At 30.8% G+C, this 12,481-nt stretch overlaps 1 protein-coding gene across 1 annotated transcript; it reads right to left on the bottom strand.

Moving 5' to 3' along the window:
- Positions 1 to 5,081: 5,081 nt before the first annotated feature.
- On the bottom strand, positions 5,082 to 7,876 carry LOC114714365 (ATP-dependent 6-phosphofructokinase 2-like; the record flags this gene model as incomplete). Its single annotated transcript, XM_028899095.1, has 2 exons — positions 5,082 to 6,196; positions 7,250 to 7,876. Coding segments are annotated over 2 exons (1,449 nt in total), but the record flags the coding sequence as incomplete, so codon positions are not given.
- Between the last annotated feature and the right edge of the window lie 4,605 nt (positions 7,877 to 12,481).

The following is a 12,481-nucleotide window of genomic DNA, read 5'->3' as shown; positions in this document are numbered from 1 at the left end:
CCAATGACACTAAGAACTAAGAAGCTCTCTTAATTTTTTGAAAGAATAACAATAAAATTTCAAAAAAATAAAATAATTACTAAAAGTCCTAATAATAATTTAAGTAGTTTGGAATAACAAATTCAAGAGTAGAAAATGCAACTTTAAGGATTTATTTTGTAATTATTTTTCTCCGTTCAAATCTTATTGTAAATCTTTGTTGTTATGAATATAATATTTTTATGGATGTCCATGTATCTATCATTATCTTCCTTATCTCCCAATATCTTCAATATCTCTCATTATCCCCATTATCTGTAATTATCTTTTATTATTATGTTATCTGTAGATTCTATTAAAGATGTAAAACTGTACCTATAAATAGAAGCCATATATAATGTATTCAGCACCATTGAATAGTACCATTCTTTATTATTCTTCTTTATTTATAACATCTGTAAATGTTTTCGCCAAATATAGATACTCTTTTTTCAAATGTATCATTCACCAATTCAATAACTTCCTTGAGTACCGTTTTTGGGGGTGTCTATGTATCATGTTAAAAGTAATTTTTTATAAATCGGAATAAATTTTTTCACATATTACTTCATATATTATAAAATACTTTTAAAACTATAATTTTGATTCTATCTAAATATTTTTTTTTAATTTCTCTTCACATTTCCTACGTAGAACTAAAAACCATATGCTCAACTGTTCTCACCAGCGTCTGTATATGTTTAAACTACATTAAATGATTTTCTACCAATTCCCAGAGTTGGATCACATGATAATGTCATGAACGTTACCAAAAAGCAACATAAGCTGAAGTCTATCGACAGCTTCCCAGATTTAACATCACAGGATTGGAGACCGAAATAAATCATTTCTGCACTGGCCAATTTACTCATCCACGGAAAGCCTTCTTTGTATAATAAATATCATTCTTTTAGTTTTAGATATAAAACCCTTTTTGTAATGTAATTTACACTACAAAATGAGTCTTATATTTAGAACCGGAAGACTAACTCCAGTTATTGATATAAGAATTCGTTTAACTTTTATTTTAGTTTTAGATATAAGATCCTAATTTACTTTGTTTCTCATATTTATTCTTTTTTCCCTTCAAAATAGTCCTTATAATAATATTAGTTCTAATCAATACACTTAATTAGCAATAATATTTTAAAAAAGACAACACCTATTTATTACAAATAACTAACTTAATTAATTTTTTTCACCTACTCAAATTAGTCAATTAATTCTTATATTAAGGATTAAAGGTAGTATTTGTTCAATAATCATGAAATACCTCTATTATATACTCCTCCGGTCCTAATTATAAGACCCAATTGACTTATTTGAGGAGATTAAGGAAGTAAGTTAAGTTGGTTATTTATAATAAATAAGTGTTGTCATTCCTAAAATATCCTTGCTAATTAAGTATATTGGCTAAAACTATCATTATTAGAAAGATTATCTTGGAAAAAAATACATAAATATAAGAGACAAAATGGATTGGGGTCTTATAATTAGGACCAAATAAAAAGTCAAATGGGATCTTATAATAAGGACCGGAGGAGTAGTTAAAATACCATTTTCAATAACAACTTTTTACATTCCTTCCTATAAAAATTTAAATGAACAATATATGCCCATTTTCGATCATTATGACTTGGACATTTCATACCTTGAGCGACGGGATCTGAGCATAAACCTCATCCAATGTTTCTGGACACACACTACCAATCACACATAGCTGCGGTTCAGGATTTTCTACTGTCAAGAACCTCCGCATCAGGGACACCAAGATCGGCCAAAGGCCTAATCGTATAGTCAAGATTCAAACAATATATGAACATTATGAATAAAGAGGAAAGTCACATCCAAGCATTAGTACTATTTATTCACCTATTTGTTATTGTTGTGTAGGTGTTTTTTTTCCAAACAATCTTATTTGAGGCACTGTCGGATACTAAATGTGAAAACTTCTTCTAGTAATAATTCAAACTTTAATTCATCACATTATGAGGGACTAACCTCTTTTGCCAAACCTAACCCTATTAGTAGCTCTCTTACATGTTTTTAAAATATGCCATTGTGTACCCCTCATCCGTGGGTTCAGTTGGCAAAGGGGTCGGACTCTCTCACTAAAAGGAGGAGGTTTGATCCTGAGAAGTGCTACTTTGTTGTGGCTCCAATCGTAGCACTGTAGGAGGCATATTCGAAGCCAAGGCCTCAACTCTTAATATGTGGTGATCCCCCACGTGGAGCTCTTCCTATCTTAATTTAAGCTAGGCACCAGGTAGGACTGGAGTCAAGGGTTAGTTTTCTTGTCCTTAGATCGTAGGTGAACCCGACCCATTTCCTAAAATTTTATTTCACCAAAAAAACAAAAGACATTCTGTGTTCAATCTCTTGATGAGGCTGATGGAAATGGCCCCAAAAATAAATAAATAAATAAAAATTATGCTTATTCAATTTTTTTTTATAATGAGAGAAAATGAATCATACACACAGTAATACTCTTTTGAAGCATTCTCTATAAAACGTATGACATGTAATTATGTAGAAAATTAAAATTTGATTATATTTAGTATAATAATTTTGTGAAAACTTTTTTTTTCCTGGTGGTTGAATGTGAAATGAGTGATATATTATTCTATTTGTAAACGATTAAATAAGGATAAGCTTAAGATAAAAGAATAACGATTGAATGACCCTCACATTTTTTTTAAATAAATAGAAAAATAACGGTACATTCCACATATTTATAAAGGAGAATTATAATGAGGTCCTAAGTAAGGAAAACAATTAAAAAACAAGTCTCAAAGATTATCATTTTTCACTATAAAACTTGTTATTATAGGCTGTTGAGGTTATTATTGTGATTTTTTTATAATTATTTCTTTTATGTAGAACTTGATTGTAATTCTATTTATTTATAATTATAGTTTTGTATGGTACTGTTTTAGAATAAAGGTTTTAGGCATAACTAGATTGTTATTTTCTCTTGCAATAGTTCAGTGAACCTTTACAGTGATGGGACAGACTTTTCGACTATTTAGAAAAAAAGAAATTGTGAATGTGATACTCATATTTCAACCAAAATCAAAAAGTGATCCTTCCAATTTTATCTTTGATTTAAAAAAAGACAAAAAGTAATGAAGCATTTCCAAGCATAAAAACTAAACAAATTCACAATTACAATAATGAAAAAAGGGAAAATTTTCTTCCAATAAAGTAAAGATCCTATTGTGAATGGATGATTCCTCATTCAAAGTGACCTTATCTTTTCTTTATCACTTTCCCCTGCTTTAGGGAATCAAAGCATAAAATTGGGTCCTATGGCATAGAATACTGAAATCTTACTCCATACTCGTCTTCACAAAAAGAGAAACGCAGGGACAAAAGTAGATGAAAATTTGTCAAGTAGATTTTGCAAGTTGAAAAATACGTAAACAATTATATATTATCAGTAATATTTTTTTTATTACAATGAGTTAAATTTGAAGATGTTATTTTATTTTCCAACTAATTGAATTGATTCATAATTTTCTTTTTCTTTCAATTAGCAAAATGTTTGTAATATTTTTTTTCTATCTTTTTTTTTGTAGATAATCCATTACAATACTGCGTATTTGCCGAAAACGAATTTTAAACCTATCATAAAAAAAAAAATACTCATAAACCTCTGCGAAACTTTGTTCTTAGTTCTTCAACATTCCTGCATCCATTTTAATAGAATTAAACAGATAATTATCAATTATTTTTGCAGCGGCAGAAAGAAAATGTCTTGTTTACCGTCGCCATAAAGTCCAGATCCTTCAACGGTACCCAGCCACAAGCTACTTATTCACGAATCACAATGAACAGAAGTTTGTCCAAAGCGTTTTGAGAAATTACTCTGCTCTTTAACAACTAAACATCTAATTTGAATAAATTAAGAATATTAATTAAATTATTTAATATGATATACTACTTTCGATTTTTAATATCGTGATTTTTAACTTTATTTTGATCTTAATATAAGACTCTAATTCACTTCTTCTATCATGGTTTTTCCATTTTTTTTTCCCAAAGTAGTTCTTATAATACTGTTAGTTTTAGTCAATACACTTAATTAGTAAGGATATTTTAAAAAAGATAATACATATTTATTACAAATAACTAATATAACTGATTTTATTAATATCTCAAATTAGTCAATTAACTCTTATATAAAGAGCTGGTATTTTTTTAATATATTCTAAGCATCTTCCTTAATTTTCTCTCTCTCACACTTAATTATTGTTGGAAGAAATAAATAGTGTTGATTTAAAAAAATTAATAAATACATTAAATATGTCTTATATAAAATACTAACATTTGGGACTACATTAGCGGGGAGCATTATGATAGAACTTTTTTACCGAAATATGATTCGGAAGTTTGATGGTTATTAATTGATTCCATCTTCAGGTCAAAAATTCAAACATTATGAATTAAAAAAATTACCTCAGGAGAAAAACTCCAATTGGGCTTAACATTCTCTAAATAATCGGATTTAAACGCAAGTTCATATACCTAAACTTTTTTTTTTAAATAGGAAAAAAAAGGATAAAAGTGCATTCATCATTCTAATTATATTTTTCAAGCTTATCGATTTATGGTCATCCACCGCGCTAAAATTTAGTACACTGGATGTAACTAAAAAATTAAACTGAATACATGAGAAAAATAAAATTAGAATACTGAATACAATTTTAGCCTTAAAAAAATACTAATTATATCCCATCAATAAACATACAAAAGTATAAAAAGCTGACTCTAATCTGTAATACTACTTCCGAAACTAATTTGACTTTTAATTTAATTCTAAATATAAGATTTTAATCTATTTTGTCCATCATATTATCAAATTTTTTCAAGATTGCTCAGTTACAAATGTTAAATATTTCATCTAATTTTTCAAGATAGCTCTTATAATAGTTACAAATGTTAAATATTTTATCAAATCACACTTGATTAACAAAGACAACACTTATTTATTAAAAATAACTTAATTAATTTTCTAAATCTATAAAAATTAGTCAACAAACTCTTACATTAAACAGATGTAATAGTATATAACAGCAGTATTCATTACTTCTTATATTATCAAATATCATCGCATCCAAGTGCTGAGCATACATAGCTTTTACGTAAAAAGACACAGCCAATGTGATCCCTGGAAAAAAAATGTCTTGCGACACAAATTTGTACACCCTGTTTCATCCACTTTCCACCAAGAAAGACTAAAAAGCCTATCAAAACATCAAGCTGCACCGCTTTCGAACAGAGTCACATGACAAGAAGGCAAATAATGCCATAACAAGAAAGTCCTTATGAACCTTTTACGTATGTGTTTGGATGTTTAGCACCTCACAAAATCCGGCTGATTGGTCACAGATCTCACCCATGACCACTTGTGATCTGTTGTGTTCACTGCGTTCTTCGCTTGAGCAACATCTTCCAATGGTATATATGCATAATTTCCATTAACAGGGCCTGCAACAAATCCGGTGTAACCAGCCATGATCCCATGGACAGCAGAGTGGGCTAGAAGGGAACAATACAAGTTATCGGTAGCATTAGCCGGAACTGCCCGGATCATGTAGGTAGGATCTATGTACTTCACTGTGAACAACTCACCCGGGTGGTCCCTGTCCCACCAGTTCTTTAGCTCGGACTTCAACCATGCACCCACGTCTAAGAAAACTAAGTTACCGGATTCATCCCTCTCTTCCTTTTGTGCTTCGCTTCTAGGTATTAAGTCCTGGCCTGCACCCTCGGCAACCACAAGCACTGCATGACCATTTTCCTTCAGTCGTTCATCCAGAAATTCGAAGAGCCCTCCTTTTCCTTCCAAGTAAAAATCTATTTCAGGAATTAGGCAGCAGTCGACATCGCGGCTGCCAAGTGTTGCATGTAAAGCAATGTGCCCTACATTTCGACCCATTAGCTTCACCAGGCCTATACCATTAACAGCACTCTCAGCCTCAACATGAGCAGCACTGATTGCTTGCTGTGCCATTTCAACAGCAGTTTGGAATCCAAAAGATCTATCTATTATTCCTATGTCATTATCCACTGTTTTTGGAATTCCAGCAACTGCAACTTTCAGTTTGCGGCGTTTGATTTCATTATATATCTTCACAGCTCCTCGCATGGTTCCATCTCCACCTATGATGTAAACCTGTTAAAGTCCATGAGATGTGCGCATCAGGTGTCTAGTTAGCAATTGTTCATGGCAATGCACATGTTATGTCCAGTCAACTAATGAAAATAACAATAACGAGAAACTAACTTTATACCAACAAAACCTTCCAGGACACGTAGGATATTCCACGCTCAAGCAACAATGGAAAGCGAAATTTTCACTCTAGCAAAGAATTTCAAGAGCTAACGCATGACCTCTAAACAAACATATCTCGTACTAAATTCTGAACTGCACTTAACTTCTCAAGCAATCATGTCCATCTTAGAATATTAGGGCAGCTTGCTAATAGCCTATCCAGCCATGTTCATACTACATGCCATGACTCAGGCAACATTAATCATGGGTGTGAACGATTCAAAATAAAGATCAAAACAAAAGGAGAAAAAAAGAAAAGCATCAATGGCTAATTTCTTTGTTAAATCATTCCAGCCCTGCCTTTTCATCTTTGCTGTGTTTATCACTGCAAAGACCGACAAGTGACAACAAAAAATTTAGCACAAGGCGTGACCTTCATTCTTCTTTTTAAGATGATCACTACACAAATCAATATTTCCATCTTTAGATCAAATATATAACTAACATATCAGCAATGATGATTGCAATGAAAGCATGACTCAGATTCAACTATAGAAAGTGTCATAATGAAAAGGTAACCAGACCTTGGCAGCTGGCACTTTGTCACACAAAATAAACAATGTATCAAGCGAAGTATACTGCCGATCAAAGCGTGAACTTTAAAAATGACTATAAATTATATAGCACAAAGCGTCAATCACATTCTAGAACACCGTCGTTATGAGTCTCCTCACAGCACGTTGGCCATTAATTGGGTAGCCAATTCTTGAAACCTCACAGAGTAAAAGAATCTATCAAGCAATGTATACTCTAAAGTAAAGCATGCAGCCTGGGCTTCATAGACTAAAATGTCCATAATAAACAAAAAGCAGTGCTCACATTGTAAAACACCACCATTATCACTATCCTCACTTTGTATCACACCTCCTCAAACCAACTCAAGATAGAACAAACCTGATTGAAACCACGCTTCTCTATGGCATCGACGATCTTCTCGAGATCAAAACCGCCTCTGGAAGTTTCAAGCACCGTCCCACCCTTCTTGTGCCAATCGTGAACAAGCTTAGGGTTTAGTTGCCGAGGCTCCATGGAGTAAAATCCCCTGTACCCAGCAACAATACCGAAAATTTCACGCACTCCATAGAGGTCCCACAATCCCGTCACGAGCTCCCGAATCACGGTGTTCATCCCGGGGCACAGACCGCCACAGGTCACAATGGCGGCGCGTACGTTTGACGAGTCAAAGTAAATGTCTTTGCGCGGACCAGCCCTGTGGTAGGCCAAATGCCGCGAGGGAGAGGGGAAGATTCCGGAGAGATCGTAGGTAATTTGCCGGAGAACAACGTCAGATTGGGTCAAGTAGAACCCATCCACAGTATGAAAGTAGGGATTATGATCCAGCGGGTTCGGGCGGCTTTGGAGGTCCGGGACGTAGTCGGTAAGGCGAGGCAAGTCCTGGAGGTAAGTGGGCTCGAACGAGCTGATTATGGCGGCAGAATTGGTGTTATTGTCGGCGTGATCACCGGTACCGGTGAAGGTTGGGCGGTAGCGTCCGTCGAAGAAATAGCCATGGAGAGATTTTTTTTACTTGTTTGCTTCTGAGAAGATCAGAAGAGAGATACGAAAGAGTGAGGAGAGACGATGAACAGCTTTTTTTTCTTTTATTTTTCTGGTAAAAATGACGAGCCTTGAGTGAAGAGTGAAGACTGAAGACTGAAAGATGAGAGACCAGGGCGAGGCAGAATGAATGGGAGCACAGGTACGTGGCGTCCTCTGACCTGGTTATTTCTGACAGTTATTAGTATTTTAAGATTTTTTTTTAATTTTTTTTGGTATTTTTATGATTTTTATATATTTATTTTTATTTAAATTTTCTTAATTTAATTCATGTTTTTTTAAAATTAAAAGAATCAAACATATTAATTATAATTATTTACGTGACGAAATACTTTTTAAAAAATAAATAATTTTCAATCAAATTGCATTTAATTACACTAGCATTTAACTAATAAAATGTATGAATGTTTCAACAAGGGATGCTAGTAAAAGCCAAGGAAGAAACGACACAAGTTGTTGAATTTCTTTTGGGATATGATTGTTTTTTTCGGTTTAGAGGATTTGTTGGATTTTAGAGGGCTAGGATTAGGAAGTAGGCTGAAGGGGTATTTTCACTATTTTGAATACCAACTAATATTTAGAATAGAGACTAAAATATATTTTTTAGTTTTTAATTTTACGCAAGATTTCATTTTAGCCTTTAATTTTAAAAAGTAAACTTTTAGTCCTTTAACTCTAAAACTATTAACAAAAAATGATTATATTAAACTCTTAATGTGATAAACATTACTAATACTAACATATTAAGTTTAATATTCAAAACAACTATAATTTTTACAAAAAATATCATTTGATACTAATAATTTTAGGGTTAAAAGACTGAAAGTATATTTTTAAATTAAGGGATCAAATTAAAATTTTATATAAAATTAAAGGATTAAATGTATAGTTTAGCTTAGAACAGGAGGTAATATATTCACTTTGTATGAAAAAGAAGAGAGTATAAAGGAAATTACTGATGACATATTAGATGAATTAAAAGCCACAATTCATAGGACTGAACTTTATGAGTGTATTAAACTTTTTCCCAATGACAGCTTCCTCCATTCAAGATATAGAACAAACTCGGGAGCATGTTCCATATTTATCACAATAATAAGCAGAGTATTCATTTTAATTTAGACTATTCAGATTAATTTTGGATAGTCCAGGTTAAATATAAATTTATTATATGTTTTAATTAATTTTTTTTATTTTAATAGGTATAAAATTTAAAGATAATCTTATAACTAACATTTCTTCTAAAAAATAGATTTATTATTAAAAAAATTGCATATTAAAATTTTTTTAATATGAATTAGCTTGGATTGTACTACTTCCGATCCTTAATATAAGATCCTGTTTGACTTTTACTTCGGTCCTAAATATAAAACCATAATCCACTTTTTCTTTCATATTTATATATTTTTTTCCAAAATAGCCCTTCTAACAATGATAGTTCTAGTCAATACACTGATTAGCAAGGATATTTTAGGAAAGACAACACTTACTTAGAACAAATAACTAACTCAATTTATTTCCTTAATATCCTCAATTAGTCAACTGGCTCTTATAATTAAGACCGGAGATGGTATTACAGTTACGAAAACATGATAATGAGGATATTTTTCCACAATCAAATTATTAAAAAATGAATATTAAAAAGATAAATCATGCGCTTTTACTGACAATAAGTATACTGAGAGAGTTTTTCAGAGCTCTTAAACTGAACAAAGAACTGAGATAATAGTTCATTGGCATGACCATCCAATTTGAGTTAGGTTTTAAACATCATGATTTTGGGGACTTAATTAGTCAATAATAAATTCCTTTGAATATACCTTTGAAGATTTTGTAAATTCCTCTAATTAAGCAGATGAGATGGGTATGAATATTGCTTTCACTCAACGTGACAAGGGAACCTAATCATTGTGTTAGTTGATCACTAGTCACAATCTGACTCTTACCCTACGTTTTTAAGATTTTTATAAAATTAAATTATCATCATTCTTGTACAAAGGACAATATTACCTCCTCCTATCTTTAATATAAACGCTTATTTGATTTTTATTTTGATTCTAAATATAAGATTTAATTTTATTTTGTTTTTCATTTCATCTATTTTTTCCTGAGATAATCTTTATAATAATAATATTCTAGCCAATACACTTGATTAATAAGAATATTTAGAAAACAATACGTATATTTACAATAACTAACTTAACTAATTTTTTTAATATACTTAAATTAGTTTAATTAGTTTTTATATAAAATCAGGATAATAATTCTGAGAAGAATAGATAAGAGAGAAATAATTCGCTGTAGTGTGCTTGAAAAACTGTAATAACCGGAGCTCAACCTGCACTTGTCTCAGCTAGTTCGCTGTCATGCACGCGACATGCCGCTGGTCTTTGGCTCTTTACCTTACCCAAAAACACATTACTGTTTCGGTTATTAATATAAAATTTAGGGTAAGGTATAATTTTGACCCTGATCTTATTTCTTAGGTTTAATTTTGTCCCTCATCTTTTAGTAGTACAATTTTACCTATGATCCTATTCTCAATGCAATTTTATCCCTGATCTTTTTTTCTCAGGTGCAATTTTGATCCTGATCAGCAAAATTACATCAAAAGAAAATAATCAGGGTCAAAATTACATCACTAAAAAATTATGAACAAAATTGCACCTAAAAAATAAGATTAGGGTTAAATTATACCTTAACCATAAATTTAATTGAGAGTTGAATTCATTATAAATATAAAATTCTAATTCATTTTTTTTATCTTTTCTCAAAATATCCTTATTGATTGTAAAAAAATTCCTATCAAAGGATAATTGTAATCATGCAATACATATGATCAAAAAAGATAGTTTAGAGAGATTAACACACAAACGAATGACTAATTTATTAGTTTTTTAGTATCTTTAAAGTATTTATTTAACTCTCATATACAAAATTGAAGGTAGTATTATTTATATACTTACACTCCCATAATCCTAAGCAAGCGTGACCTTTTCTTTTTAACACTCTCACTCACGTAACCCCAACACATTTTCTTTGGAAACTAGAACGTTGATGATAAAAATAACCTCTTTTTTTTTTAAGTTTGGACTAATTATCTCATTTTTATGAAGAATATTTGTGTATCAACTTTGCATTCTTTTTCAAATTTTGGATTTTAAAGGAAAAATTAAAAGAATTATTTTTTCAGTATTATTCTCTGCAAACATAAAAGATCTTAGAGATTTAATTTCTCCCATCTATATAGAGTAATATAATTCTCATAATTTTCTATTTTATATTATTTTAAAGCAGACTGCTTTATCGGCATGATCTTGTGGAAAACCAGTTTTTTCTTCTCATTCTAACTTCCATTTCTAAAAACATTTTAATATAGCCAACATGACTACGACTACAAGCTTTCATGCACTATACAACGTACTCTGATAATAAAAACAAGTTGTACGATATAAATTCATGAATAATGTTATAATGTGCAAATTGTATTATAAATTGTATTTTTTTTGCCAAAATTAATTGTATATTAACAATACATTATTATTGATATGAGTCAATATGAAAGTTTATTTAGCTTCTTTATTCTTATTGCTAATGACTTTTTTGTTTTTTTTTTTGTAAAAAAGGTTGTAATATACTAATCATGATTGCAGTTGAATATTTAAACAAAACTTGTAATAAACCATATTATCTATATAATTATAAATAAAATATTTTTATGTTTTTATATTTTGTAGTAAATGGGTTGCTCGCGCTTGCATGAATACGAATATGAATATTTGTTGTTATTTTTTTTGCCAAAAAATATGGGAAAATCCCAAAAAATAACTGTTGATTTAAAATTTTAAATTAGTATTGGTTACTATACTTGTAAAAAAAATTACTACACTCAAAAGCAAATAACAATACATTTTTGTAATATTCTTGATTTGTCATTTTAAAATCAATAAATTTTTTTTGGGATTTTTCCAAAAATATCTGTTGTTATTGGGTTTTTAAAAATTAAAGCAAGCCATGTAATATGTATTTGTGCTTTTTTTTTATATATATTTCTTCCGATCCTAAAATAAAACCCTTGTATAGTGTATATAATAAATATAAAATCTTTATATAGTGTATATACTAAATATAAGAGTTTTTATATTAGAATTGAAAAAATCGATATTATTTTATATCGAATAGGATGATCAGGTCGCGTGGCGCGTGAAACACCGAGCAGTCTTCGCATTACGAATGCGTGTTCAAATGTCTAACCCAAACGGCGCGTGACTTCGTATGAATCTGAAACTACAGGCGTCGTATTTGCCACAGAATAATGAAATTGAAATCTTTCTCGAATAAGAATTCACAATGACCTCCTCTAGTTGCACGAATTCACCCTGAATCTCATCTATTAGTCACCGACTTCGATTTTTGGTACCCGCTCTTAGCACTTCCTTGCCTTAAGTTTTTGTTTCCCTTTTCTCTTAAGTTGTTTCGATCAATTTTTCCCTTGGTTCCTTAGGTTGAGAATATGAGATTTTTGAGTTGTCCCTTCTGAGACGTTGTGTTCTTCTGGGGGGTTTTGCA

This window comes from Neltuma alba, unplaced genomic scaffold (assembly GCF_004799145.2).
Source record: "Neltuma alba isolate B1F8T4 unplaced genomic scaffold, ASM479914v2 tig00011501_pilon, whole genome shotgun sequence".
Lineage (NCBI taxonomy): Eukaryota > Viridiplantae > Streptophyta > Magnoliopsida > Fabales > Fabaceae > Neltuma > Neltuma alba.
This window is presented reverse-complemented; position numbering and strand designations above follow the sequence as displayed.